The 26,904-nt window shown below is 52.3% G+C and overlaps 12 protein-coding genes across 12 annotated transcripts; 5 read left to right on the top strand and 7 right to left on the bottom strand.

Annotated features, from left to right (window-relative positions):
* Positions 1 to 417: 417 nt before the first annotated feature.
* Positions 418 to 1,529, bottom strand: B0T23DRAFT_181364 (uncharacterized protein). Its single transcript, XM_062833076.1, has one exon. It carries the CDS (start codon positions 1,393 to 1,395, stop codon positions 592 to 594), a length of 804 nt encoding a protein of 267 aa, XP_062690378.1. The 5' UTR covers positions 1,396 to 1,529; the 3' UTR covers positions 418 to 591.
* A 565-nt stretch (positions 1,530 to 2,094) lies between these two features.
* Positions 2,095 to 2,265, bottom strand: B0T23DRAFT_321253 (uncharacterized protein; the record flags this gene model as incomplete). The annotated part of the gene is made up of 1 exon (XM_062835218.1): positions 2,095 to 2,265. A coding segment is annotated over one exon (171 nt), but the record flags the coding sequence as incomplete, so codon positions are not given.
* A 1,395-nt stretch (positions 2,266 to 3,660) lies between these two features.
* On the top strand, positions 3,661 to 5,079 carry B0T23DRAFT_181348 (uncharacterized protein). The gene has a single exon (XM_062833075.1). It carries the CDS (start codon positions 3,747 to 3,749, stop codon positions 4,905 to 4,907), a length of 1,161 nt encoding a protein of 386 aa, XP_062690376.1. The 5' UTR covers positions 3,661 to 3,746; the 3' UTR covers positions 4,908 to 5,079.
* B0T23DRAFT_181339 (ubiquitin-conjugating enzyme/RWD-like protein) lies at positions 5,031 to 6,128 on the bottom strand. Its single transcript, XM_062833074.1, has 2 exons — positions 5,842 to 6,128; positions 5,031 to 5,770 (listed from the first exon to the last, which is right to left on the bottom strand). Exons 1-2 carry the CDS (start codon positions 5,906 to 5,908, stop codon positions 5,154 to 5,156), a joined length of 684 nt encoding a protein of 227 aa, XP_062690375.1. The 5' UTR covers positions 5,909 to 6,128; the 3' UTR covers positions 5,031 to 5,153.
* A 166-nt stretch (positions 6,129 to 6,294) lies between these two features.
* On the top strand, positions 6,295 to 8,871 carry B0T23DRAFT_454852 (armadillo-type protein). The gene is made up of 2 exons (XM_062841220.1): positions 6,295 to 6,702; positions 6,777 to 8,871. Exons 1-2 carry the CDS (start codon positions 6,465 to 6,467, stop codon positions 8,576 to 8,578), a joined length of 2,040 nt encoding a protein of 679 aa, XP_062690374.1. The 5' UTR covers positions 6,295 to 6,464; the 3' UTR covers positions 8,579 to 8,871.
* A 964-nt stretch (positions 8,872 to 9,835) lies between these two features.
* B0T23DRAFT_454851 (uncharacterized protein) lies at positions 9,836 to 10,900 on the top strand (the record flags this gene model as incomplete). The annotated part of the gene is made up of 2 exons (XM_062841219.1): positions 9,836 to 10,529; positions 10,614 to 10,900. 2 exons carry the CDS (start codon positions 9,836 to 9,838, stop codon positions 10,898 to 10,900), a joined length of 981 nt encoding a protein of 326 aa, XP_062690373.1.
* Positions 10,901 to 11,354: 454 nt separating this feature from the next.
* Positions 11,355 to 12,983, bottom strand: B0T23DRAFT_413822 (HRDC-like protein; the record flags this gene model as incomplete). Its single annotated transcript, XM_062839539.1, has 6 exons — positions 11,355 to 11,681; positions 11,752 to 12,122; positions 12,190 to 12,320; positions 12,374 to 12,460; positions 12,541 to 12,620; positions 12,950 to 12,983. The coding sequence occupies 6 exons, from the start codon at positions 12,981 to 12,983 to the stop codon at positions 11,560 to 11,562; spliced, it is 825 nt and encodes a 274-aa protein (XP_062690372.1). The 3' UTR covers positions 11,355 to 11,559.
* A 693-nt stretch (positions 12,984 to 13,676) lies between these two features.
* B0T23DRAFT_321645 (protein phosphatase 2A regulatory B subunit) lies at positions 13,677 to 15,740 on the bottom strand (the record flags this gene model as incomplete). The annotated part of the gene is made up of 6 exons (XM_062835250.1): positions 13,677 to 13,700; positions 13,777 to 14,363; positions 14,464 to 15,115; positions 15,207 to 15,304; positions 15,410 to 15,450; positions 15,697 to 15,740. 6 exons carry the CDS (start codon positions 15,738 to 15,740, stop codon positions 13,677 to 13,679), a joined length of 1,446 nt encoding a protein of 481 aa, XP_062690371.1.
* Positions 15,741 to 15,854: 114 nt separating this feature from the next.
* B0T23DRAFT_320796 (uncharacterized protein) lies at positions 15,855 to 16,007 on the bottom strand (the record flags this gene model as incomplete). The annotated part of the gene is made up of 1 exon (XM_062835193.1): positions 15,855 to 16,007. A coding segment is annotated over one exon (153 nt), but the record flags the coding sequence as incomplete, so codon positions are not given.
* Positions 16,008 to 17,972: 1,965 nt separating this feature from the next.
* On the top strand, positions 17,973 to 18,980 carry B0T23DRAFT_430236 (uncharacterized protein; the record flags this gene model as incomplete). The annotated part of the gene is made up of 1 exon (XM_062840236.1): positions 17,973 to 18,980. The coding sequence occupies one exon, from the start codon at positions 17,973 to 17,975 to the stop codon at positions 18,978 to 18,980; it is 1,008 nt and encodes a 335-aa protein (XP_062690369.1).
* A 1,446-nt stretch (positions 18,981 to 20,426) lies between these two features.
* Positions 20,427 to 21,363, top strand: B0T23DRAFT_397297 (uncharacterized protein; the record flags this gene model as incomplete). Its single annotated transcript, XM_062838293.1, has 3 exons — positions 20,427 to 20,731; positions 20,794 to 21,089; positions 21,182 to 21,363. 3 exons carry the CDS (start codon positions 20,427 to 20,429, stop codon positions 21,361 to 21,363), a joined length of 783 nt encoding a protein of 260 aa, XP_062690368.1.
* Positions 21,364 to 21,771: 408 nt separating this feature from the next.
* Positions 21,772 to 26,513, bottom strand: B0T23DRAFT_181175 (uncharacterized protein). Its single transcript, XM_062833073.1, has 2 exons — positions 25,052 to 26,513; positions 21,772 to 24,961 (listed from the first exon to the last, which is right to left on the bottom strand). The coding sequence occupies exons 1-2, from the start codon at positions 26,371 to 26,373 to the stop codon at positions 22,030 to 22,032; spliced, it is 4,254 nt and encodes a 1,417-aa protein (XP_062690367.1). The 5' UTR covers positions 26,374 to 26,513; the 3' UTR covers positions 21,772 to 22,029.
* Positions 26,514 to 26,904: the final 391 nt, after the last annotated feature.

Genomic DNA, 26,904 nt, shown 5'->3' with positions numbered 1-26,904 from the left:
TAATCGTACGGTGATTGCTTACTTGGAGGATATCGTAGACTTGACTGGATGTTTCTATATCTCTCATAGCAACAAAAATACGTTGCATTAGTGCACACCACTTTCGTAGTCTACGTAGCTCACGTATATCTGCTACATGAACGAGATGGGATGTTGCGACCTTATGCTGATCAAAAAGCTCGGACCGAGTTGTTGATCTTCATGACACTCCGAATTAGAGCTTCCTTGCTTGAAGAAAGATGAAGAAGTCACTTATGATCTGATTTCTTGGAGTTCTAGATTTACACTCGTTTGAATGTATCCAAGCTCTGTCACCGTCGGCTGTTTGATGTACAACTTTTAGGACAATTGCCATTCCCAGATTCTTTCTTTTACCCTGGTATCACAAATGCCACGCCAATGCCCTTTCCGCTCTCCTCTCTCCACCATATTCATGGTGTTTCCCCGTAATAAACACAAGAAAGCCTGCTTTCTAATTTTGCTCTTTTCTCATAACTGATCAACTCATGAAGCCCACCCTCTTCATTTCTCCTTTCTCCTTATCTCTACATTCTCTCCCAGATCGACCCGGCCCACTTAGGACAACTCCAGCTATGCAAACAAAAACCCAGCAACAGCCAAATACACAAGTGTCAATTCCCAATGCAAAAAGGGCAGTGAAACCGTGACGGCCATGACGGCAGAACTAGGGATCGGCCCGACAAACGGCCCATACGGACTCGAATCTGGGCGTGGTTTTGGTGCGGGAGCAGACGTAGCTGCTTCGTTGGCTGGTTTGTTTGAGGAAGTCTGGGGTTGAAGCGTGGTGGCGGTGTTGATGCTGCTGGTGCTTTCTGGCGCGGAGGCGGTGGCGGCTGATGGAGAAGTGCTTATTGACGAAGGCGATTCTAGTGTAGTTTGTACAACCGTTGGCTTTGTCGTAGTTGCTGGTGAAGGTACATGCGTCGTAGTCGCCGTTGTAGGCAAAGGGTGATGCACTGTCGTGGTCGCAATTGTTGGCGATGGGGGAAGGTCCTTCACCAGCCTGCTAGCCCATGCCTCAGCCATTTCCAGCTTCTCCTCAGGTATCGGTTGGCGGATGGCTTGGCAACCAGCTTCCATGATATCGATCAAAGTGTCGTCGGCACGGCGGAGTTCGGCTTCGCAGTAGTAGGACATGCAGGTCAGAGCCAGCTCGAGGAAGATGCCTTTGCCTGCGAACTTGCACATGCATTGCGGGTTGTCGGTGCTACAGCCGGACACGTTGACGCAGCTCTCGACGCAGGAGGGGAAGGCAAATGCTGCCGGCGATGTTGAGGACGATGACGATGTGGGAGATGCTCGCCCGGGCGTCGTATAAAGGATCGATGAGCTGGCGCATAAGAGCGCAAAACGAATGATGCTGTTTGAGATCATAGTGCTATTCGGTTTGGCTTCACTAACGAAGGATTGGGCTTGATATGGCCGTGAGCTCCTCTCAAGAGCAGATGAAAAGGGTTGAGGTCAACTCGCAACTCTTAAAGAACATTCATAGTGCCTGGAAGGCGCAGAGACGAGCGGCGACGAGGTTGGTGATGACGACGGAGAGACAGACGCAAACGCAACAGACAGATAACAAGAGGAGGAGGTTAGGACAAACACCACCAGGTGGTTGGGATCGGTTGGAATTCCCAGTGACGTTCCAATGCCGCCGGCATCTCTTCACGATGGCTTGGACGGGAGGGGAACTAGGCCGCCCGCTGGCATGGTAGAGAGAAGCTGGTCTCACTTGATGAAGCCTCCGAGGTTTCTATCCGCAATCGCGTGCGGGGGCGCGTTGCCTAAGATGATGGTGCTGGTGATGGCGCTGCCATCCTGAAACACGAAAGAGATAATGTTTTCATTCTGAGAAAGGGCAGCCAATCAATCGAGCTTTCCAATGCAACGTCGTCAAGGTCGGGTAAGAACTTCGTTGTCATATTGTGGTGTGCGAGGGCGTCCTATGCACGTTGCCAAGGTACAGTAGATCAATCGTTCAGCATACCTGCCTTGATAGGGAACAAAATGAGGGTATTCAAAGGTCTTGAATGGAAACTATCAGGGGAATTAAGCATGGAGCATACCGTAGAAACTCGGTTAGTTGGCAAACAGCCTTCCCTCTTTGAGCGCCCGACAGTACGCACAGAAAGCAGTATACTCCTGTACATATGTCCGCTCAGTTAGTGAAGGCTCTACAATATTGCCCAACACTATCTTGCATACATTCCAAAGCACAGGGTCGAATTCGAGCACTACAGATCTGCTAGCACCCTGCCTGATATCCAGGTTTTTCAGGCATTAGCTTTTTGCCAACTAACCGAGTTTCTACGGTAGTTTTTCAAGTAGTGAGTGTATCGCCTGTGCATAGTGTGTTGCGTAGAGCGGGGGAGGCAATCCATGTTCCAAATTTCTCATCTCATATATTTAGTTCGGTTAACTAGTGTCCCTAAACCTGAGTAATTAGCAATACATCCAACTTTCTGTACGCTTCAACTGAAAAATCAAGAAAAAAAAACATTTATATATTTTAAGCACTCAAACACCGTTGGAAAACTCCTTTTCGTAAGCCAGCTGGCCCAAAAGGGGACTTTGGGGGTGAAATGCTATATCTTAAGTTGTATTGCGAAGAGTACGTTTGGCGGAGGGACTTGTTTTGGGAAAAAAAAAAGAGATCTGTGTATATAGTACTTCTGTAAAAGGAGACTGTGAAGCAAATTTTGGGACTTCAATACCGTCCCCCGCAGAGCGAATTGAAGTCTGTTCTTGGTGTGATGGCCGGGTAAGTTTAATTGGATGGGGTAGGTACCAGTAGTACTTGGGGGGTTCTGGGCGCCAAGGCTTTCTTTCCCCCCTACATTCCATGTAGGGGGAGCCGAAAAGTTGGGACAGTATTTTAAGTTGGGACATCAGGAATCTTAGCGTTTCCTATAGAAAAGTGTTAACGAAGCCACTTCAGTCAGTTATTCTACAATGAAACCTTTTTCTAAAATTCTGGAAAAAATCAAGTATAGAATCCTTACTCAGAAGAACAATTTTTGAGACTTTGAGAAAATCAACTTCGAAAATGAGTAGATGGTCAGGTTTGAATATATCCTATTCACCAAATTCTCGCCTCTAGTGCGTACTAAGCTGCTAGCTAAATTTTACGATTATATAGTAAAAGAACACTTTCACCATTGCTACCTCCGCAACGCCTGGACCAAAATCTATGCAACTCTGAAAAAGTCTTTCTAGATATGCCTTTTTGCTTCTAGATTTTTTTTCGGAATTTTGGAAAAAGGTTTCATTGTAGAATAACTGACTGAAGTGGCTTCGTTAACACTTTTCTATAGGAAACGCTAAGATTCCTGATGTCCCAATTTAAAATACTGTCCCAACTTTTCGGCTCCCCCTACATGGAATGTAGGGGGGAAAGAAAGCCTTGGCGCCCAGAACCTCCCAAGTATACGCGGACGACATCCATACCCCAGATCGCCCGTGGATTGTGGGGACTCTGTCGCTTCCGGCCCAGTACACAGTGTAAGAAATCCTGTTCCTGCAGTGACGACAAGTAAGTCGGTAAGTATCGTGGGGTAGGTATTTCTCTTATCGAGGACTACGATAAGCCCAAAATTTCCAGATCCAAACAACCGAACGCCAATGATCCCGTCACTTCAGTAGGACCGCAAGCTGATAGTAAACAACAAACCGCGATTTCACCCTCCATCCACTCCTTCTTTACCTCGAACCGACCAGATCCTTCAGAAAACATGGCGCCCACGAAGCCGAAAAACAAATCCCAGAAGGACAAGGCGAAGGCTCGCGCCAGAGGCGCCGCTCAACCGTCCAACGTGAACGCTAGAGAACTGCTGAACAATGCGAGTGCGATGCTCGAGGTTGGCGACATTGAGAATGCGGCAAAGACGGCAAAATCTGCCTACAAGGCAATTGGCGAAGAGGGAAAACTCGCTGGCGCCGCTCTTTCCCTCTTGGGCCATATCTACGTCGAGCTGGGCGAGATCGAAGCCGCCCGCGAGTTCTTCTTTGCTGCAGTCAAAACAGACGAGGATGGCACACTTCCCGAGGATGTTGCTGGGGGCCCCGAAAAGTTTTTGTGGCTTGCGCAGCTCAGCGAAGAAGGCGGACAAGACAGCGTTTCCTGGTACGATCGCGGTGCCTCTGCTTTGCGCCTCCAGATCCAGACTCTAAGCGACGAGCTTGAGAAGAGGCCCCACGGGAAGGAGCAGCAAGAGGTTCTCATTACCGAAAAGAAGAGACGACTTGCGGCAATTCTCTGCGCCGTGGCAGAGGTTTACATGACCGATCTGAGCTGGGAAGAGGACGCCGAGCAGCGATGCGAAGCTCTCATCACCGAGGCCATAATGCTAGCACCCGAGCTGGCCGACACCTGGCAAACCGTTGCCAATGTTCGCATCTCCCAAACAAGGGTGGACGAGGCCAAGGAGGCTTTGAGGCGGAGCATGGCACTGTGGGAACTCCTTGAGCCCGAGGATCCCAACGTGCCACAGTTTCCTACTCGGGTAAGCTTGGTCCGACTGCTGATTGAGGTTGGAATGGAGGAGAAGGCGATAGACGTCGCAGAGCGCTTGATCATTGAAGATGACCAAGCTGTGGAGGTCTGGTATCTAAGTGGCTACGGCAGATATCTTCTGGGCGAGAAAATCAAGAGCGGAGAACTGCAAGCTCCCGAGGGTGAGACATGGCAAGATATCTGGCGCTTGTCGCGCAAGTACCTTGCCCAATGCCTCCGGACATACACGGCCATCGAGTACGAAGATGAAAGGCTTGGAGCACACGCACAAGAATTGCTGGACTCCATTAGGGGTGAACTTGGTGTTGTTGGCGCTGAGGAAGATGAGGTTTGGGAAGATACAGACGTTGAGGAAGATGAAGATGAGGAGATGAGTTAAATGGCCCCAACTGGCTTCGTCTCGTTTGTCTTCTAACCATACCACCTCAAGCTGTGGCGTCTTTTTCAGGCAAACTTGTTATGGCATATTCTGGAGTCTGGTTAAGAGGGGAAAAAAAAGCAATGTTCAGGATTGGTTTTCACATGGGTTAGGTAACGTGTATACTTAGAGCGGAATAAAGCCTACAGCAAAGAATTAGATAATTTTGGCGAACGTGATAGAGGGCTTACGACTTGTCTAACGGTCCTAAACCGTGAGTTTCTGGACCTCTTCCACGGGGACGTCATCATCGCCTTCCAGGTCCTCGTCACCCTTCCCAGCCAAGCCCCTCTCCCAGAGTTGTTTACCCGTGAGCTTGACAGGCTCCTTTATCCTTGCCTTCTTCATCTCGGCCGCCTTTTCCTCTTCCTCCTTGATTCTCTGATCTTCCAGTTCCTGCAAGAAGCTCTCCCTCCACTTCAGAAAGGTTTCGCGATTGACGGGAGTGCCCTGGAACTTCTTGTTCTCTTCGCGCTCCGCGGCAAGGGCGGCCTCCTCTTGCGCCTTGATGGCAGCGTCCCTCCGCTCTACTGCCAGTTGCTCCGCAGCATCCTTCAACGCCGACACAACAGTAAATATCATGGCCATCCCCAAATTCTCTTCAATTGTGTCTTGGATACCTTCGAGCAGCTGGAACCGATCGTCGGCAATGTTTATGTACTGATGGGGCGGCGCATTTGGGGCGGACGCAAGCTCAAGGAAAGGTGGCTTGTCGGGATAGTCTTCGGGGTACCGTACGGTAAGTACCATGCTTGGTGTTTCTTCGGCATTATCATCAGGAATATCCAGCGTGATAGTAATCCGGTATTCGGTATCGGAGATATCTAGACGAGTCGAGCTTGGGTTAGGACAGGCCCATGCCTAAACGGCAACCGATGTGGGCGAACAATCGAACCTTGGATCTCATCTGGGAAGATGGAGTCGAGGACTTCCCTCTCTTCAATTTGTTCTTCGCGGCCCATAATGTCCAATTGGTAGGGCGCTCTCAAGTTTGCAGTGTCTTGGACGACATAAAACGTGAAAGACTCCTTCCAAAAATGGGTGCTAGCAATGTTGACTTTCAGGCGTTTACTAACCTAGAGAAGAGGAGGGGCAACCAGACGGCACTGCAGTGACTGGAGCGTCAGGTGCAGGCCAAACTCCAAAACGCGAGCGCGGCTCAGTCTATGGTGGGGCCCTGCCTGGGTTCCTTGTTGTATCAATGGACAGTTCTAGACAGTGTCGATTCAGTCGCCCCACCACAGAACCCCGGAAAGCTCCTCACCGCCCGGCAGATACTACCAGGATGCGGATCCAGAAATTTTCAGCGGAAACGTGCTACAGAATTTCCAATTCAGAGGCTTCAGATACAGGGCACTCCAAAGTTTCGGATTCCCGTCTGAATACCTGCACTTTCATCCATTCCTGCTCGACCATTACCTTTGAACCAGCGCCCACCCGGTACGAAATTAACACAAGCCCCCCATACCTAGATCAATCCTTCATATTCCGGAGCAACACAGACATCGCATAGCATCAATGGCGACCAAGTCGTCTTCAGCAGCCGCTGCCGGCGGAAAGAGAAAGGCGTTCGGCAAGCATAACGAGGATGGCCGTACAAAAGCAGTAAAGACCACTTCTGGCAAGAAACACATCAAGGCCGAAGCCGAAGACAACGAATCCTCCGATGAAAGCTCAGACGCCGAGTTCCACACAGGAGAGACCACAACATCCACGCCCAATGAGTCCGGCAATGGCTCCAACGAGACCAAGTCTGGTACGTTGTCTCTCTTTACCATATCTGCCCCATGATGACCGAACCTTGTCTGTTATTTGACTAACACAACGCAGGCACAAGCTCCAGGGAGGCGCACGCCAAGCAAAAACAACTCGCCCAAGAACGCAAGAACGCGAAGCCACTGGCCGATGAGGTGCACCGTACCAAGAAGCTGTGGGAGAAGCTCCGTCGCAAGTCGCATGTGCCTAAGGAGGAGCGCCAACAGCTCGTTGAGGAGTTGTTCACCATCATAACTGGCCGCATCAAGGACTTTGTCCTAAAGCACGATGCTGTCCGTGCCGTCCAGACCGCCGTCAAGTACGCCACCCCGGTTCAGCGTAGGCAGATTGCGAAGGAGCTTCAAGGAACCTATGCGCAGCTCGCCGAGAGCAGGTATGCCAAGTTCCTGATCGGCAAGCTTCTGGTGCAGAACGACAAGGAGATCCGCGACATCATCGTCCCCGAGTTTTACGGCAAAGTTCGCAAGCTCATCAACCATGCTGAGGGTTCCTGGATTCTGGACGATGTCTACCGCGGAGTTGCGACTAAGGAGCAAAAGGCCAACCTCCTTCGCGAGTGGTACGGTCCCGAGTTTGCTCTGTTTAGGCAACCCAAGGGTACCGAGGTCACTGGCGATCTCTCCAAGATTTTGGCTGACGAGCCCAGCAAGAGGACAACGGCGATGAAGTACCTTTTTGACATGGCCAATGGCCTCATTCAAAAGAAAATGACTGGTTTCACCATGCTCCACGACGCTCTGTTGCAGTACTTCCTCAACCTTAACCCCGAAAGCGAAGAGTTCAAGGAGTTCTTTGAGACTATTAAGGAGGATGAGACCGGCGACTTGCTCAAAAACATGGCATTCACCAAGTCTGGCGCCCGCCTCGTGTGCTTGCTCCTTGCGCACGGAACCGCCAAGGACCGTAAGCAGCTGCTCAAGGCTTACAAGGACACCTACCAGCTCATGAGTGGTGACAATCACGCGCACGCGATCATCCTCGCCGCCTACGATCTCCTTGATGACACTGTCCTCACGTCTAAGACGATCTTCTCCGAGATTCTTGGTAAGAATGAAGAGAAGGATGCCGAGCACGTCATCTTTCTCGCTAACGACCTCAACGCGCGCACGACGGTATTATATCTCTTTGAGGGAATGTCCAAAGCGTTGTTCCCTGCCAGCCACGCCACCGACCTGGAGATTCTGAAGGAGATTCACGAGATCCGCACCAAGACCAGCAAGAAGGACGCCGAGGTTAGGCGTAAGGAGTTGGTGACAGCCATGTCGCCCCAGCTCCTTGCGGCCATCGCAAGCTCACCCGCCGACCTGGTGGCCACCTCTTTCGGTTGCCAGTTTGTTACTGATGTTTTGCTTTCGGCGACTGGAGATAAGAAGACCGCGTTGGAGGCTATTGCCTCTACTGCTGGTGGCGATCCCAACGCTGAGGCGCCCAAGGATGCCTACCAAGCCCTCCCCCCTCACATCTCGACAACCATTCACGGTGGTCGCATGTTCAAGACACTGATTGCTGGCGGCCGGTTTGACAAGGCCACGGGCAGCATCCAGAAGGTCGACCCCCCGCTCAACTTCGCCGATCTTCTCTATCCCGTCATCAAGGACCACATTGTACAATGGGCCACCGGCCCTAGCTCTTGGACGGTGCTAGCTATGCTCGAGGCTTCCGACTTCTCGTCGAAGAAGGAGCTCCTCAAGACCCTCAAGTCCAACAAGAAGGCTCTTATCAAGGCCGCAACCGAAGCACCGGCGTCGAAGAAGGAGGAGATGGAGGAGAAGCCAAAGGCTAAGAAGGGCAAGAATGCCTCTGCCCCCAAGGGCAACCAGGGCTCGAAGCTTCTTTTGGAGAAGCTCGATGCCTAAGTTGAGGAAGTTGTAGGCGTCGCATGGCTATAGTGACAAAAGTGGACGGTAGCCACAGGTTGACTAAATACCCCTTTTATGTTGTTTACTTTGTCAATGCGATTTTGTTGGGCCCCGTGTAATTTGCGGTTGACTGATAGCCCTGTTCACAAGTCTGGACTTGATATATATGATTGTATAGAGAAAAGCTTGCTTCCAGACTTCCCTGATGGCTCAGATATGACGCTTGAAACAGGCCGTGGCCTCCTTGGAGTGGAATACATCATAATCTAACCAGACAGGAGTGAGACAACTTTCTTATATTCGCCATTCCGGACCTTGGAAAGCTTTATTATCATATGACCTTCACATTGAACCACTTGTACCACAGATCTCGAGGGACCGGACAACCTCCCCATATCAACATGGCGTGTAGAGGCAAAGTGCTGTGCAAACATCTTGACTGCGGTACCAAGACCGACATATATCGGGTTCACCGTCACTTGATGGTTAAGTGCCGCTTGGAAATTGAATGGAAGAACGGAACTGCCTCAAGGCTACACCCGTGCAAGGCCGCGTATATCCTTGTGCACCGGCCAGCTCACCGAGCGACCATCGTCTGACGGCCTTGCCATATCTGCTGTTCTGGTAGGTAAGACGAGGGTTTCCGAACGGGCAGCCAGCCATGGGTGTCCTCGGTTTGCGTTCCGCCAGGCTTGGAAGCCTTCTTCTCTTTTCGTCGAGATCACATGAGGCGCGAGGCCAGACATCTCGATTCGTTGGCCGGGTTGGAGTTGACGAACATATCGAATTACCACTTAGTGTCCGTAGCTTATTTCATCCCAACAGTCATACCATAAGGGGTATCTGCGCTCCCTGAACCCCTCCCAGATTCCCAGGCACCAGTGGGGAGACCGCGGCTGGGGAAACATACAAGTGTCGTTTCCTTCCCCAGGTTGCCGTCGCTTGCTCTTTCCACTTTGGTGGTTCGTCCCTCCACCGCTATCTACGAGTGCCACTCCCTCTTGCTGTTTGCTCTCCCCTCTTCCTTTCCTTCAACTCTCCATTCCACTTTCTTCTTGCTCGAGCCGATACCTTCCCTTCCATTTCAGCTCAGCTGTAGTTGTCACTGTTTCGCCGTCGCCACCGCTTCCAACGCGGGCTTCGAACTCAACCTCGGACTATTCTGTACCCAAACGCCTTCCTCACCATCCATTCTGGACAGGTTCCCAGGCACGACCAGTCTCTCTCACCCGACCGAGTAAGAACCTCGAAGCCATGGCATTGGATTTGTCCAGGAGGCCTCCTCGCGTACGCCTCCCTGAAGCAGCCCCGTTGGTCGCTCAGAGGGATGGCGGAAACTGCCCTAAGGGTTACCAATGGTACACATGCAACGTGGCCCAGGGAATTCCCTATGCTGGCTGTTGTGCGATGGATCCCTGCCGCCCGGATATGGTCGACTGCCCTGATCGGTATAAACCTGGTGGTGAAGATGCCACGGCTACCATAACAAAAACTGCCACTGCCTCTGCCTCTGCCTTTACCAGCACGGAATCTGACAAAGAGCCATCGTGGACAAGCACGACTTCCGACACTTCCTCGGCAAGCACCATTAGTAGTGCTTCATCAACCCCCAGCGCCACGGTCACTGCCACTCCCGATGCACCGCCCATTGTAGTCCACAAGGAACTTTCAGCTGGCGCCATAGCGGGAATTGCAGTAGGCTGCTCCCTGGCCTTCATCTTCTTCGCCATCTCAGTTTGTATGTGGTGGGGCCGACGACGAGCGAAGAAAGATGAGAAAAAGGACGCCATGGAAACTGCAAACGTTTCGTCGTTCCTGGGCCCAACCGACCGAAGCAACCCAGCCGAAACGACACAAGATAAGAACGTATCCCAGTCTGGTTCCCATTTCCCGCTTGGAAGCTACCAACCGGTTCCCACACGTGTTCCTTGCGAGTATAGAGGACAAGGTAAGCGAACTCCATCCCCCGAGCAACAGACGTAACGCAGTCGCAGTGGGCCAGCAGGGGTTTCTATGTTGACCAAAACTCTAGATGCGACAAGCTCGGGATCCCCAACCAACACGAACTGGCCAGGCTCGCCGATGGACTATGAAAGTCACCGTTTCAGCGGAGCGACGACCATGTCGACACCAGCGAGTCACAATAGTGCAAGCACTCCGGCCAGCCCGAACTACCCATCGCGAAGTGCTTCGGGACTCGACTCAACCCAGGCGTACCAGCAGGGTGGATGGGGCAAAAGGTTCGAGCCCATGCACGAAATCCCCGAGCTTGAAAGCAATGAGAGGCCACCGCAACACATCCGGGGCCCGAACAACTAGAGCACTCCATTGGATTGAGCAAGGACACACGATGGCTTGATTCTGAAGTCGGTGAGCGGAAGGGTTTCATGAGAGCCTACAACGTCCTGCCACACAAGAGACGCTGAAGAACGCGATTAGCTTCCACGAGAGAAGCAATTCCAAGCACGAAACGCTCTTGAAGGAACGGGATATGCTCGAGCTTCATGACTGATTCGGGCTATTAATCTAGGCACATCAATGACGCAGGTGACGTGAAGGACACTTACTCCGACTCACCAGGATAATGTCCTGGCCCTCATCTTGCCTGGAAAAGAACCAATTGCTATGGGATCACCCGAGCGAAGGACTGGAATACCGTGGTAAACAAGAAATGATAGATGGTCTATTGATCAAAAAGCGGCTCTTAGACGCCAAACCATGCATTTTTCCCCCTTCCGTAACCAGTCCTGACAACCATGATCCAGCTTGGTGACCCCTTAGTCTTTTTTTTTTTTTTTTTTTTGTCAAAAAATCACCGGTTTCCCACACTGTTCGGTCATCTCCCAGGCGAGCAAGTTATGCAGTGTGTCGTAAAGAAAAAACTGAGCAGATAGAAACAGAGGAGAGGAACAAAAGAAGCAACCCAACCCGCATTACCAATTGCTGTCCTACAAAATGACTCTCTCAGGTGTGCCCTCCTAGGTGCTCATGAGCTTGGCCATCTCGTCCAGCAATTCTTGTAGCTCATCGTCGGTGATCTTGTCCGCCAGGGAAGGGATCAGCGTCTTGCACTCGTCGGCACTATCGCAACAGAGTGAGCCTAGATAGCCAACCACAAAAAGAGTCAGTCAGTCGCATCGTATCACTTCCCTTTGACTAGGCAACCATACCAATCTGCGCCCTCTCGAACTTGGTCAGCTCCTTACGCGCGCTCAACAATCTCTCCACGGCCTCGACGTTCTCCTTCTGCTTAAACCGCGCGAATGCGTCCAGGTAGTCGAGCGTCTTGTTCAGCACGTCCGTCTCGTTCCGGTCCTTGCGGTCCTTGCGACGCTTGGTCATGAGCGCGTTGATGACGAGGGAAGCCTCTGAGAGGGTGAGCGTGTCCACGTCCTGAAACTCGCCCAGCTTCAACACCGCCGAGGCTTCCTCCTCGCCGGGAGGGGGCGGCTTGGAGCGCGAGGTAGGGGCGTGGTGTTGGTCCGACATTATTTTAGGTTGAGGGTTCGTTCGTTCGTTCGTTCCTTCGTTCACTTGTTCACTTGTGCGTATTGTTTGTTGGTTTTGTCATCTGGTGATGGGAGCGTGCGCGCCGCTGGCTGGCTGACCTGGCGTTCTGGAGAAGAAAGACGGTATTCGGATTGATGCACTCGCTACCGGGAGGGAATTTGATCCAGATTGCCGGTTCGTTTGGCCGGCAGTGTGAGCGTCTTGGAGATTCTTGTCTTGTTTGCGGCGCCTTCGACGTTGGGGTTCTTGTGGGCTTGAGTCCTGCTGAGCCTTCCAAGCTACGGTTGTTGCGCTCGAGTGTTGGTGGTGGTACTGGCTGAGCTGTTCGAGAACGAAGGCGCTGTATTCGGTGATTCGAGGAAACGTATGCTTGATGTATCAAGGTGGTCGTCGGCTCGTACTTTTGGCAATCAAGATTTGGCGTTGAATGGTTGAGGTTGTTTGAGCACCTGGACGGAATTGTCACTGGGAGGTTCCAGGTTGGGGGTCTTTGTTTGCCGGCCGTGGTCCCTGTGCGGCACTGCGTTCACTGTACAAATGGTACCGACAGAACAACATCATGCTAACATGCACTACACAGCGTAAGATACAGTTATAGGTACATATTTCGTCAAACGAATTGGCATCAACATCACTAACATCTACAATGCACTCCTGGCTGTTAGCTCGAGACCTCGGGTCAACACGTGTCCAGGCGTTTCCACATCCACTTTATACTATACGTAGTCATATGTTCAATCAAGTACTGGTATCCATGTCTGGCTGATAATTCTGCAAGTCGAAGTATCATTACGGCTTTGAGGACGGGTTGGCACCAACGAGTCTCACTCAGTCCGCAAACCAAGCTGATAAACAAACCAGTATCGGACTGTACAAAACGAAAGAGGGTCATGTTTACAGCTTACCTTTGTTTATAACTCATCCCAACTCGAACTCTGGTATGAGACTGATGTTGTATTTTCATCTTTTTCCTTTTTCGTTTTTTTTTTTTTTTTTTTTGTATTGAGCCAAAACCTACGCTTAGTCATGTTTTCATATTTATATCTTTTGTTTTCTACGTTCTGCGTGGAACATCTGGGAACTGGTGGGTATTCTATGCCGAACCAAGCGCTTACATCCATCCCATCGTAACATGACACTCGGCGCTCTGCCCTGCGGACGGAACGAGAAGGACATAATGGTTATTTAACATACGAGTTACTCTCCCCTTATCGTCCAAGGCTGGCTGCTCCCTGGGCCCTTTGTTTCACTTCCGCTTCGTTCCTCACGTTCGCCCTGCCTTCTTCATGGGATCTTGGAAAAGTCGATGTGCCAAACCGGGCGTAGCTCTTCATGACTGCTACTTTCCCCGCAAAACTGCCTCCCAATGCATCCCTGACCTATATGTGTCCTCAATTCTCAACCCGGCTATCCGTCTCGCTCTTCCTAAAGACGCCATCATGCCCCAGGCCTCGACAAGTCGAGCACGAACAAACCAGAACCGCGAATGCTCCCAGTCAGACTGTAGAACGAGAGGCATAATAGCCTCAGCAGTTGTGTGAAGGGAATCCCTATCACATCCATCCCCCCGCCTTCATCATTCTGCCTACAACGCGGAAAAGACAAATAGCTGTGGGAAAGATGGTTAGCTATCAATAGGGCCCAGATTGAGGATGCGGTCAAGAACTAGCGGGGCAAGAACTTACGTTGTTGGTTGCTGCGATGGCGATGCTGTCCTCGAACGGATGCCAGCTCATATGGAGAATCTTCTTGTTGAAGTCGATTTGGTCGGCGTCTGTCTCTTTACGCATCCTTTGGCCCTGGCCTGCCGCTGCCGGGCTTCCTGCCCGTGAATTTCCCTTCTTACCACCGTTAGCTGTAGGACTTGTCGACGAATTAATGGGTGTCGGCACCCCAACTTTCTTGGCCTTGAACGCCGACTTATCCGCTTGCAGGACGACCTCCACCTCCTTGTCGGGATCCGATGGGTAGATCATGAAGTTGTTGTTGTAGCTTCCTGTCATTACGTTCTTGGCGTCTCCAGAGAATACAACCTCGAATTTGTCAAAAATGCTGTCATTTTCGTATGTGTCGCAGAGTCTCGGCCTGAGGTGTTCATGGATTGGGATCGTCTTGACTGGCTGCCGCTCCATGTTGACATCCCAAATCTTGACCGTCAAGTAGTCGCGAGAAAGGATATACCGGCCGTCGTGGGAGAATCGAACGTCGGAGATGGAAGATATGATTTCAGAGAAGAAAGATCGGGACGATGGGTCTTCTTCTTGTTCGAACACTGTACAGGGAAGAAAAAACGAATTGTAAGCAATGATCAGCGGTGAATAGAGATAAAAAATAACAACACTTCAAACACAGTTCACCGAAATCCAACGTACTCTTTGCGTGCTGGTCGCACAATGCCCTTTCGCGCATATCTGCCAGCTTGATTGTGCCCTTAGAGCTGGCATACATGAACCAGTTGCAGCTCAGAGGGTGGAACTCTGCGGCCGTAATGACCTCTGTCAATTCCTCCATGTTCGCCGGCTTGATGTCCACAATGTTGAAGCTCTGGTCTTGGATATTCAGATTCCATAGGTTGATCCGCAAATCATCACTGCTGATGAAGGTCTCGCCATCGCTGTTGACGGAAATGCTGTTGATGTGGTACGCATGAGCATTGGCATATGTTCTCCGAGGCACGGCGGCAACGACTGTGTCGTGATGGGTAAGCCTGGGTAGCTTGAGATCGGCGGGACTGCGAAACTGAGTATGAGGCAAGGCACGAGGTGCGCCTCCACCGCCGGCTACGCTTGCAGGCGTCAAATCATGGGAGAGGTTGTTCTCGGCGACAACCTTAAGCGACTTCTCGAACACCTTCCATAGCTTGATCGTCTTATCGTTTGTCGAGAGGAGGTAGTGGGAGGCATTTTGTCTCCTGCACCACTTGATTTTATTGATCTTTTCCTCAATTTCAAGGGACTTGAGGTAGTCGAACTCGGGCTCGTGGGACTGAAATTCGGTATGAAACTTGTATTCGCAGGTTTTTTTCTGTCGACAGGTAAGCAAGACATAGACAAGAGGCGGGCCAGCAAATGAACCGGAAGGGAAAGGGGGGGGGGTTTGCCGCAACTCCACTAACCGTCTCGTTCCGTTCAAATAGCACGACTCGTCCACCCTTATCACCAGTCGCCAAGTAGTTTCCGGTGTGGTCAAATTCTACCGTGGAAATGATATCGGCTGGTAAAGGCGGGTCAGTATGGCTGAGGGTATTGATGACGTGAGGAGGGGCATTGACGGGCTCCTGGTCAAGGGACCTGTCGTGGGAGGAGGGGTGGGTCGTACCTTCGGTGATGTCCTCAACATCTCCCTTGTCGCCGAAGCATCTATGACAAGATCTCAGTACGATGAAGTGGGGCAAACGCAGGAAAATGAGGCGACGTCTCGTGTAAACAAGAGCGTTGACGGAGAAAGGCGTAGGTCAACGTGGAGCGGAGATCGGATCCAGCCGCGGGCGCGGGTACGGGCACAGGGACAGGCACGAGCGCAATCGCACAGAGACGGACGCTCGCGAGGCAGAAGTCGATGGGGATGGAAAACAAGACGGAGGGGCAAGGAGGAGTTCGACTTACTGGGTAAACTTCCATGTCGGAGAGTTGGTATCTGTTTCCACCATCTTCAACGATTCCCGGGGCCGTGGGCGATGAAATCCCCACCTCTACCAGATATGGGACAAGGGCGACGAGCGGACAGAGGGACAGACGGGCAACGACGGCAAGGGACGACGTTCCTAAGGGCGATGATGGACAAGAAGAGATTTCACGAGCTCGAGGCGCGAAATCAAGGGATGGCGGAGAGACGGGAGTTGGAGATCTGGAGAGAGGTGCCCAACAGAGACCGGGTTAAAACACGTGGGTGCGCTATGGATGTTGTTGCAGGGAGCATATGTATGGATGAAGGTAAGGGTCGGTCGGGTAGGGAAAGACGGGAGGAGGGCAATAAGCAAACTTGGTAGGTGTTGAGGTAAGGTATGTAATGTACCTGGCTGGTGGGCGGTCGGGTGTGGTGGAAGCAGAGCCCGACCCGAGTGGTAGTAAGATACGTAGGGCGACGAAAGGGAAGCAGACGGAGGTACGCCGGTAGCGCAGCGAGGTACCTAGGTAGCTGGGCGGAGGAGGACCTGATGGGGCCCGGGATGGAGGGTGTGAGGCTCAACGGCCAGACGTGAAACTACCTAAGTAGTAGTGCAGCGATGAAGCGATTGAGGTGCGAACCTGAACCCAACTGAGAGAGTGTTTTTTTGCCGCAGCGACGAGACCTGGACAACTGAAGACTATGGGCGCCGACCGAGCGATAATCTGTCGTTGCTTCCTGGAGCTGACTACCTCTGGACGTGGGCCGGTTTCCTGTTCGTGCTGCAGGTGCGCAAAGCCAAGTGAAGATGCGGGGTACGTCAAGCCGAGTGCTGTATGCGGATATGGCGTAAAGTGTTGTTGGTGAAGGGTCAGGTTCCTTGTTGCCTTTGCAAGATTGAGCAAAAGACGGATGGTGGATGGGGATGGAGATAGATGGGCCGAGATGTGGGAAGGAGCAAGCAAGGACGCCCTCATCCTTGCCAGGGAGTTAAGCTTTGGCGATTGAAGGGAATGACGAGCTAGTCAGTTAGCGAGGTACGGAGTGGGCACGGGGTGGATGGGCGGGCGATGAGGTACCCTTTACTACCTGCTAGGTAGGTACGTATGGTGGTAAGGTTGGCCCCTCCCTCCTCAACACAGGGGCATGGGGGCCCGTCAGCCCGTGCCCTCCATGCTCGCCGCCCGTACTGTAGGTGCAGTTCTCAGTCATCCCCTGCGGCCAGGCCTGCTCGGTGAATGGAAGATCTCGTCCAATACCTAGGGCCGAGCAGCTTCCACCAGTGAGCAATTGCGGGGTCCATTTCATCCCGGGCGGCGACGAGATGGCATCTGCCATGTACAACTACGAGGTAGGCTCGTAGGTATATACCTACCTAGGTAGTATCAACCTCTGCGCTAGGTATTGGGTGATGGTATACGGGCATCTACACCGGAAAGGCACACTCGCTTTGTGCCCGCTGACTAGCTGTTGAACTTGGACGTATGCTATGGATCAAGAGCGCACTTTAAGTTGACCGCATACGTCTTGAATAGCTCATAGCAAAGTGTGGTCATGACCCGGCCTCTTAGCAGCGCTGAGATCCGTCTCTGGATCCCATGATGGCATCATGGCTTTATTGTGCCCATGGCATGTGTTGGCGTGTGGTCCCGTCGCTAATATCTCTTGAGCCTTGCCATCCAATCGAACGGCCCTCACGGGTGCAGCTGCAGCTCTTTCAGCTTCCGTCTTTTGTTCACAGGTACATATTCCATCAGACATGACCGGGCTGTCTAGTTCGCGACTGGACGGAAAAGTTTGGCGGGTCTGATATCCCTGTTACATGATAGATGTCATTCAATTTGAGGAGTATAAACTCCCCTGACGCTGCTGTAGCCTCACGGCCATGTCGAAACGCACATGCTGCATGAATCACCCAAAAAAGCACGTGTAATGTACTGGCTCGCCTTGAAACTTCGGGGCCTAGGTCTGACGTTGCGGATCTGCCGGGGAGCCGGGACTATATAAGTTACATGATATCCACCCTCCCTCGGTCCGCATCATTGCTCGGACCTGGCCACGGCATCCTTCGTCTTCTTGGACTTTTGACAGGTCATAGGGCCCCCACCTATTGATGTTGGGCAGCACGTTGCCGGTCCTTGCTTTCCCTCCATCTCTTCCTTCTTATTATCATCTCATCGGTACGGCTCTTGTAACTCGACTCTCCCGCTTACACATCGATCTCAGCCCATCACTAGATTTATATGCACCCACCAATCTCATTGTGAGGTTGAAGATGGAGCCAATGCCTGAAAAGGCCAAGGGTAAAGGAAAGGATATTGGGACGTCGGAGGAATCAGTTGGTGCCGGTGATATAGGCCACAATGGGCAGACCGGGGGCGGGGACGATCTGCTTGCCCGCATCGCCAAGTCAGCAACATCACTACCTTCAGCTTTGTTCTCCAAAGGTAACATGGCCGGCGCAGTTTCGGGACTAGGCAACGGCGAGAAGGGAGAAGGCTCACGATCGGCGGCAACAGTGGCAAGGGCTACGGAAAATCTCGAGCGCGTGGGTGAGAGTTCTGCCCCGCTTCATTCTGCCTCTCATGGCGGCGAGACCATCAGATCAGCCCAGATTCAGGGCCATGTTGCGATGCAAGAGGCTTCTTTCGCCGCCTTTCTTGACACCACCGAGCCTCTTACGGCGCCCGAAGGAGCAGGCGTACTGGAAGGGGCGTGGAATATGAGAGGCAATGTTCCGAGTTCGACAGTACCAGCAACAAACAACCAATGGACTCATTCTTTTCCGGCATCCACTGTCGCCGAACAGGAAGCGCGCGATGGCCAGGAAGTTGTAGCATTGCTCCGGGGTGATCTGGATCTGGATGCAGAGCTCGCAGGGCCGGAGGAGAATACAATATTGCCCGATGACATGGCCAGCTTGCGCAAGGCTTTATTCGGAAACGACGATCTCGGCAGCAGCTCATCGCCTATTGCGTGGGATCATGCGCTCAACTTCATCCCACTTTCCCTGCTGGGGTTCGACAGTGTTTCGACGGCGCCAAGTACGAGAGATTTGTTGGGTACGGCCGACGTGACTGAGGGCTGGGAGACATGGATTGATCAGTGGTCTCGCGTGTTAACCGGCTATCACGACGAGATTTGGGGTGACCTGGGCGCACTGGTGGAGGAAGCGAAGAAGGAGGTAAAACAGCTAGAAGAAGTCAAGCCAGGCGAAAGACCACCGGAGCCAACAGCTCTCTTACGGCTTCGCGCCATCCTCGGACATTTGCGGGGAGCATAGCGAGGCTAGGCGGCATCCGGACAATAGTTACGACCCCGTTCAACAGCAGTCCCAGCTCAGCGGCCACGGGCACGTGGATTGTGTGTTTTCGCACGGGCACTGAAATGACTGAAGCTCCGTCGTGTACTCGCCATCTCGGCTGCTGGGAGTTGAAGTAGTCGGCATCACGGAGAAGAACAGCAAGCATCAAAACTTCATAAGGGATGCTGCACTCCTGATCGCTGCTGCAAAAACCTCTCGAAGCCTTTTGCTAATCAGCATGGGTGACAGGCAGGTCATGGGTTGTATCATGGACTGTGTGTATCTTACACACCTGCTGGGCTACCCCGTGTTGTATGTGCTGTGGTAGCGGTGCTAAATTGCTGAGCTGATGCGGCCAACAAATGGCATCACTGAACGTTACACAGGCGGTGGAGGGAGATGGTGAAGCTATTGTCTACTGCATTGTAGATCAATAACTCTGGGCACCCTTTTACACACACCAGAGAATGAATGCCTTTCAAAAAGGAAGATGTTGTTATCCAATACCTGAGGGCTTACCTCTAGCGCAGACAGTGCATACTCAATGTCATATTCACACCCTTGTATCATATCTTTGCGCAATCCTTGCTTACTTCAATCGGTGGGAGGAAGGTTAGCTTACACAATCGTATAGCATGTATCAAGGACACAGCATTGATCAACATCGTCCTACTACAATTAAATACTTTTTTTTTTTTTTTTTTAAACGGCAGTGGGTACTAACTCGTGGTTTTTATGTCGAAATCTACCCGAGCGATCCCAAACGCGTATGAAGACGCATTGAATGTATTGACGAGATATAATATGACATGTTTAGTAGTCGGAATAGGCATATTCAGGCTGAAGCAGACTTCAATCATGGAACGCGATGTACATAGGAAAACGCTTAGGGAAGTTGACCCGAGATCTCGAGCTAGCAGACAAGCCAGTAATGGACTGCAGATCCTTTACTTAGTTAGCAGCATGATATTCTTTACGGTTTTCGGTGACGGGAGACGGTCTTGCAAGCATCAACAAGCAGCGCGCTTGCTCGCAGCTGAGATGTGCCAGCGCAACCAGCAGTCAGCCCGCTGTGGTGGTGGGCTCGCCAAGTCCTATCACGCCGTACCAATCACGATTTCCAGCCTCCCGGGTTCCATGAATGAGCAGGGTTGCATCTCGGTTTTGCATATACGCAGGTTTCCCACTTGGATGCTTCCGTCTGAAACTCAATTACACTCTTCCTCAAAACTTCAGTGAGTTGCTTGCTGATGCTGACCGACTTCATACCTACGGAAGCCTCCGTCATCGAGTAAGAGTCACAGAGACCGGACGGGCTGATAGCACGCTCATCTCCAGCTCAGGTCTTATTGAGCCCTTTCGAACCACATTCCTCTTACCAACTTTATTTGGTCCAACTTCGGAATAGAGACGGGATTTGCCGCCATGGGTAATCAGCAATTACATTCCCGTTTTGGGACAACATGGCAAGCCTTTGTGCTTTCCTTCCTGGTCTTCTCGTTATCGCAGTCGCCCATCGTCCACGCGCAACAGCCATTCATGCCGGTTGAAACAGCGAGGGCACTCAGCGGCAGCACACTCGAAGGCAACGTCCTGGAAAAACGGCAGGGATGCATCTCCAACTTCTTCAGCTGCTCGGGAGTAGGAGCTGCTTTCAGCGACGTATGTTGCCAGTACGGCTACACCTGCGCGCTTGATCAGAACAACCAACCGGCTTGCTGTCCAGTAAAGTGTGTAAACGACAATAGTTATATTGTTGTCATAGGAGAAGCTGACTAACACCTCCCGCCAGCGCCATCTGCACCGGCACCGCCCCAGCCGGCGTCGCCGCCCCCAGCCCAACCGCGCCGGTTTCCTTCGTCGCCAACCCTTACTTTTCCTTCCCCTACGTCGCCACATACTTCCCGGATGCCGAGCAATGCTCTTCAGCCGTCAGCCAATGCAGCGCCAATTACGTTGCCTGCAGCGACAAGCTGGACGGGCTAGGCGGTCAGTACGGTGTCACCATTGTGGTGCCCGGTGGCGCGGGAACGACCGTGGGCGTTAATGTCGGGACCACGGTCGGGCTTGAGAGTGCTTCTAGGATTTGTAAGTCCCATTCACCTCCTTGCCTGGACCTCGAACACTGTGGTGATGAATCGGACATTTCGCTGACTGTTTTTGTTCATCCTTCCTTGCAGGCAGCAGCTTGTCAAGCGTTGCTTGCCACGGTCTGGAGAATAATATGTGCTCTATGACCGCCACAACCGCCAGTGGCTTCTACTTTGGCACGGGTGCCCCTAACAGGGCATCCTCGCGCAGAGGCTTCACCGGCCTTCTTGTCGCTGCTGGTGTGGTGGCGACGGTGTCGGCTCTTCTCTGATTCTGCGCTCTTTGGAGGGGCGCTAACCCCTAGCAGTATTGCGCAAATCGGTGACGGACACTTGAGTGGAGAGTAACGAATGGAGTGATCAGAAGTGTGAAGGCCGGAATTTCTCCTTCTCTTTGCGAGTGATGATGTCAACGAAGCCATGGATGATATTAAGAAGCCATAGGATTATTCTGTCTTGATCTGCACGTATGCAATCATGATCAGTAACGTCTCGAATATATAAACGATTCGCAAAATTGACGGGGCATGGAGAAGGCTGTTGGAGACATTGATTGAAAACCAAGCAGAAAAGGGTCACAAAATCGAGTGCAGTGAAGTCACGTCAAGACGGAAATTGAGCGCCCAAAATATACATCGCAATGCATGAAGCCAAAGCAAACCCGTCGCACAGAAACAATAAAAAAAAAGACACATCTCTTCATGTACTCTGTCACATAGCAACTTTGGTAGTCGCTTGTGTACGCCATCGCTAAACTCTCAGAACCATAAAGCTATGTAACCGTTTTTTGATATCCAATTCAGCTGAGAGCGCAAAGGGCAGTGGAAAGCCACCAAAAAAATAAAAATGAAAAAAAGATAACAAAATAAAAAAGGGAAGGAAAGGAAACAAAAGGAACATGTGGTAGCCGAGCTAGCTCCCCGCTCTTTTCTTTCATTTTATAGCCCTGAGTACCGCGATGTGTTCCCTGTTTGACTGCTCCCCCGCGAATTGTCACGCCCAATTATCCCAACCTCCGCCACGCTGCCCAACAGATCAGGCTCGTGACCCTGCTCGACCCTGTTTACGTTACCTTGATTTACAAATCCGTAACTCTCATTCAGCCCTGATCCCGTTCTGGATCCTGCGTAGGCATCACCAGAACTTAGATCCTCGCTTACACCAATCGAGGAGCTAGACAATCTTTTTTGCGAATTGGTGCGTTCGAACGGAAGGCGTGCAGAGACCGCCAGTGACGAAGCGGGCCTGGCGTTTTGAGGACCAGATTCTAGGGCTGGCTGAGCGGGAGGTGTGTTGCTAACGGAGCCGTTGCGTGTGTGGTGGTAAGAATTGCGTTTTGAGCTTCTCCGCGGCGGCGAAAGAAGCGGTGACGGGCCGTTATCCTCGTTCGAAGTCCGATTACCGCGGCGGGTAACTGTTTGGGTCCTACTCGACTGGCTAACTGTCGCGAGGTCTGGCTCAGCAGGCAAACCTTCCGAGTCGTGATATGTTTCCGTGTCGTCTCGCATATCATCATTGGTACCCTCTGCTGCCCTAAGGGGCACCGCCTCTGCTGCTGTACGAGCTGCTGTGTCCCGATCTGCATTGGCCTGCCTCACATTGTCCTCTTCGTCGGATTCAATCGGGCCGTTACGGATGACTCCCATCGCCACTGGTATTCCTTCCGGCGGGGATTCGTCCTCGTAGTCGACCGCTCCGGTACGCATTGCTGGTGGCATACGCGCACTCCTCACTACTTCGAAGCCCTTGCCCTTTTCCTTGCTATTTCTACCGAGAATATTCCGAAGCCACCCAGCCGCCGAAGCCATTGGCCCGGTTGGGTCAGCCGGCCCGGTTCCGAGCTTGCGGCTAGGCGCGTCCGAGTTGAGCCTTTCCCCCCTGAGACCGTAATAGTAATCAACTTCGCGAGTGGTGTAGTCGGTCCTTGGTGGATACGCAATCATATAAGGACCGGGAGTGGCACTTCTCGACGTTTGAGGGTCGAATTCCGCGGTGTCGTTGAGCGGTACTCCTGATTGACTTAGGCGTTTCTGTGACCAGTCGGCGCTAGTCCACGAACCACCTGGTTTGGCACCGGGAGAGTACGCGCTTTCAGTGGTGGTGCGCCTTCGAGGTGGTCTGAAGTAGGGGTCGACAGTCGGCATGCCGAATGCGCTAGGAGACCGTCCTTGGGGTTGGGCAGAAGCTGCAAAGGAGAACGAGTTAGCTTCTCCAGGCGTAGTCGGCGTGAATGACCCATTGTCAAGATTTCGAACGGCCGTGTTGAGACTGACGTCCTCAAGCACAGACGAGCTATGACGGTGATGCTTCGTCATGAGCCCCATACTCCCTGCCAACTCGCTCTGCATGCGGCCTCCGTTCATCACATAACCGGCCTTGAAGGTCTCATCCGTGTCGAGCATCGCCGCGCTAGACAGTTGACTGTGGCTTATGGGGCCGCCAGCACGCCTGGGCATACGACGCGACAACTGTCGCATACCGAAGATCTTGGATAGCCCGCCCCTCGATTGCCCTCGAACATCATCTCCACCAGCCCCCAACAGCCGCGCTACGACTTCGACAATAGTTTGGACTGCGTTCAGGAAGAATCCCAGAACAAGAACGCCCGCATGGACAACAAGTATAGCGTAGCCGACCCAGCCCTTAAGCCCTTCTTCAACCTCCAGCGACGGTACAAAGGCCACCATCATGAGTATGGAGACGAGACGGAGCCCAGAAAAGAGGGTATGGTAGGCGTTCATCGATGTTGGTGAGTGGAAAGGGCGAAAGGCATGCAGGGTCAGTATCTGAATAATCTCGCAGATGGCGAGGAGGACCACCTGGGCAACTCCAGCAGGCTGAACAGCTCCGATGGCAATGCCTCGAAGAAAACTCAAGAAAACTGGTATAAGAGCGAAGGCCGCCGCCTCATCAGAGTAAGTGTTGTAAAGAGGTCCATAAAGAAGCACCGTAGGGAGGTCATCGAAGAGGAACGCTCTTGGCCTCGAGGTGGCGATGAGGTGAAGCAGCCAAACGGCAAAGCCAATGATGAGGACCAAAGTTACAACTGCCAGTGCGACTGTGTAAGCTGGCGAGTGAGTTGCTACCACCAGTTGAAAGGTCGAGAGAGCAACAATCGGTAGCAGGAAGTAGTTCAAGACAAGTCTGACGACATTGCCCAGAGTAAACGGGAGGTTCTTGTGTCGGAGATCTTCCTCGGGAACCTTTCTAACGGAACGATATAGCCACTTGACCAAAAAGGCTCCCTGGGTAAGAACAAAAACGGCTCCGATAATGGCCATTAACCACACCATCATTCCGGCCCAGACGTCTTCGACCTCCCCTACTCCCACCAAGTGAGCAAGTCGCTGAAGTCCGTACTTGCCCTCGGTAAAATAAATGCCATCCCGCAGGCTTATCCACCCGGGACTGTCGCTCACAAAGCTCTGATTAAACATTAGTGCCGACCATGAGCCCTGGCTAACGATCGGTTGGTAGAAGCCTGGATAGTTGAGGGTTAGGCCGCCAGTTAGCACGACGAACTGTATGTACTGAAGACAATCTCCAAACCCTGGCGTAACCAAACGCAGCAGGTCGGGGTCACGGCCGTAGTTAGATGTCCAGTGGAAAACATCGCTGGTACCCCACGGACTAAAAATGGCAGCAAAGATGGTGGCAACTCCGACAAAGACCAGGACTATTAAGGGCAGGAACTTGAGCATCCAAGCCAGGTTTCCTAGGTCAGGTGTCACGGTAGCCGAGACACAGCCGATCTGGGTATTTCCAGAATCTCCATAAACGATGGAAAACTCGGAGGCAAAGGAGCTGAAGGCATAGGATGAATAGAAGTCTTTGGTGTAAGTCACATAGGGAAGGTCCTCCCTGTTGGTGCTAAGATCACAGTCAGCAAACGAACTCCAAAAAGTACAAGGCCAAGTGTCGAACCCTTCAGTCATGGGGACCAAGCAAAATTGAACCTACCTGTTAACCTCCCAGACCGGACCCAAAGGACAATGTGCGTTTCTCAGGGATTGGTTGCAAAAGTCGGTGCGTTCCGTAGCCTCGGAATACGTGAGAACATTGATATGCGTGAAAAGAGTGGTGACCTTTGGATTGGCAGAGTCCGGTTCTGGCACGGCGACAATCTTGCCATCGTGTTTGGATGTGTCGTTCCAATCCGGACTACCGGGTGGGGGAAGCGTGATGTTTCCAGAAGTCGCCGCGCCCGTCACATTTCCCCACATGGTCAGCTTCAGCGTATGTCGGTCGTCCTGATCATCGAACGAGGCATCGATAAAAAGAGGCTTCCATTGTAGACGTGTCGGCTGGTCCATTTGGTAGGACTTGTCCAGGCAGTTGTCAAACGGGATTAGAACCGCCGTAACGGATTGTACCCAGAGCAACCGCAAAGCCAAAAGAAAGAGGCATTTCAACCTGCTAGATAGTCGTAGCAGCAGGCGGCTATGTGAGCCAGGGGCTACGCGTGCGCTTAACCTTGGGCCGTCCTTGTCCGTGCGTGCCATCCGAGAGGACGACAGGACAGTCAACAACGGTGTCGACGGCTGTTCGGAACGGACATTGGAACGGCTTGAAACATGACTGTATGAGGCGCCTGAGGGGATCATTTTCTGAGATGTCAAGTTCACGCAGTCGACGTAGCAGCCCGCTGACATCTGGGCGCAGACAGCGAAAACTTGACAAAGACCCGGGACATGAACACTTCCATCCTCCAATTCCGAGCTTCGATTTGGCGCAAGAGCTGTGGAGGGCGCAAACCGAAGGTCGAAGGGAGAAACCACCGGCATGGTTGATGGTGACTGACAGCAGTACGGCGGCGATTGTCTACATGCTGTACATAGTGAACAGAATCGGGGCTCTTGAAGATCGAATGGTTGGAAATCGCAGCAACACCGTCGCACAACCTCGTGCTTCGCCTTTCTTTCCCGCCTTGGTCCTCGTCCTCGCCCTGGTCCTTGTTCTTCCCGGACCCGCCGTCCCCGCCGCCGATGTTGATCGTGTAGTCGGTGCTGCTGTCGTGGTTGCAGTTGAAGTTGTAGTTGCGATTGAATGTCCTGGCTTCTTCTGTGGCGTCGTCGCAAAGGCTGTAGATGTCGTTGTAGTTGATCTGGAGCTTGTCGCGATTGTCGTGGTAGTGGTAGCGATCGCTCTAGTAGTAGGAGCACTTGACTGCTAGAGGTATGCCCAAACGATGCGCCACCGTGCGGCGCTGAGCTGGAATCCAGTGGAAATCGCCCTGGTCGGTTGCAGGAGCGGGAAGACGGTGAGGCCCAGAGTCGGTCCATCAGGTGTCCGCTGACGGAAAGGATGAAGTCTTCAAATTAACTGTCGATGTTGGGACGAGGCAAATGGGCCTGAAAAGTAGGAAAGGAACAGGCATACCTTAGCAGTTGGCTAGACAACCTAGAAATCCAAGCGGTCGGGTATCGATCATCCATTCAACAAGGACGGTCAGCCGCTTACAGCAAAGGTAGCACCCGGGACTGCTAGGTGTTGAGGTTTCATGAAGCTTCCAGCCTGCCAGTGCCTGCGTAGCCACCCAACTTCCACTTCACCGTTCAATCGATGCAATCCTTATCGTCGCTGATACTGTGTACATTTGTAGAGCGAAAGCCACACAAGATCACCACACCATGGCCAAAAGAGGCAGTGCCGCCAGGGGGCAGTAGCAGCTTCCTAGCTAGCGGAGCCTGTTCCACCATCATCTCGATGTATGGCCGCTCAAGTCTATGCTTTAACATGCTTCCTTCGGGAAGAAATATGCTGGCATAAATGGACCCCGAAATGAGGAGTCAAACGTCTTACAACCTTGGGAG

The sequence above is a fragment of the Neurospora hispaniola genome (assembly GCF_033458365.1).
Source record: "Neurospora hispaniola strain FGSC 10403 chromosome Unknown B0T23scaffold_6, whole genome shotgun sequence".
NCBI lineage: Eukaryota > Fungi > Ascomycota > Sordariomycetes > Sordariales > Sordariaceae > Neurospora > Neurospora hispaniola.
Note: the sequence above shows the minus strand (reverse complement) of the source record. Positions and strands in the feature narration are given on the sequence as shown.

Excerpts from the sequence above, each read along its gene's own strand:
- B0T23DRAFT_181348 (XM_062833075.1), top strand. The coding sequence starts at position 3,747 with ATGGCGCCCACGAAGCCGAAAAACAAATCCCAGAAGGACAAGGCGAAG.
- B0T23DRAFT_454852 (XM_062841220.1), top strand. The coding sequence starts at position 6,465 with ATGGCGACCAAGTCGTCTTCAGCAGCCGCTGCCGGCGGAAAGAGAAAG. Across the intron at positions 6,703-6,776 it reads CTCCAACGAGACCAAGTCTG|GCACAAGCTCCAGGGAGGCG; the intron begins GTACGTTGTCTC and ends AACACAACGCAG.
- B0T23DRAFT_181339 (XM_062833074.1), bottom strand. The coding sequence starts at position 5,908 with ATGGGCCGCGAAGAACAAATTGAAGAGAGGGAAGTCCTCGACTCCATC. Across the intron at positions 5,771-5,841 it reads CTTCCCAGATGAGATCCAAG|ATATCTCCGATACCGAATAC; the intron begins GTTCGATTGTTC and ends CGACTCGTCTAG.
- B0T23DRAFT_181364 (XM_062833076.1), bottom strand. The coding sequence starts at position 1,395 with ATGATCTCAAACAGCATCATTCGTTTTGCGCTCTTATGCGCCAGCTCA.
- B0T23DRAFT_181175 (XM_062833073.1), bottom strand. The coding sequence starts at position 26,373 with ATGGACCGACTCTGGGCCTCACCGTCTTCCCGCTCCTGCAACCGACCA. Across the intron at positions 24,962-25,051 it reads CCGGTCTGGGAGGTTAACAG|CACCAACAGGGAGGACCTTC; the intron begins GTAGGTTCAATT and ends CTGTGATCTTAG.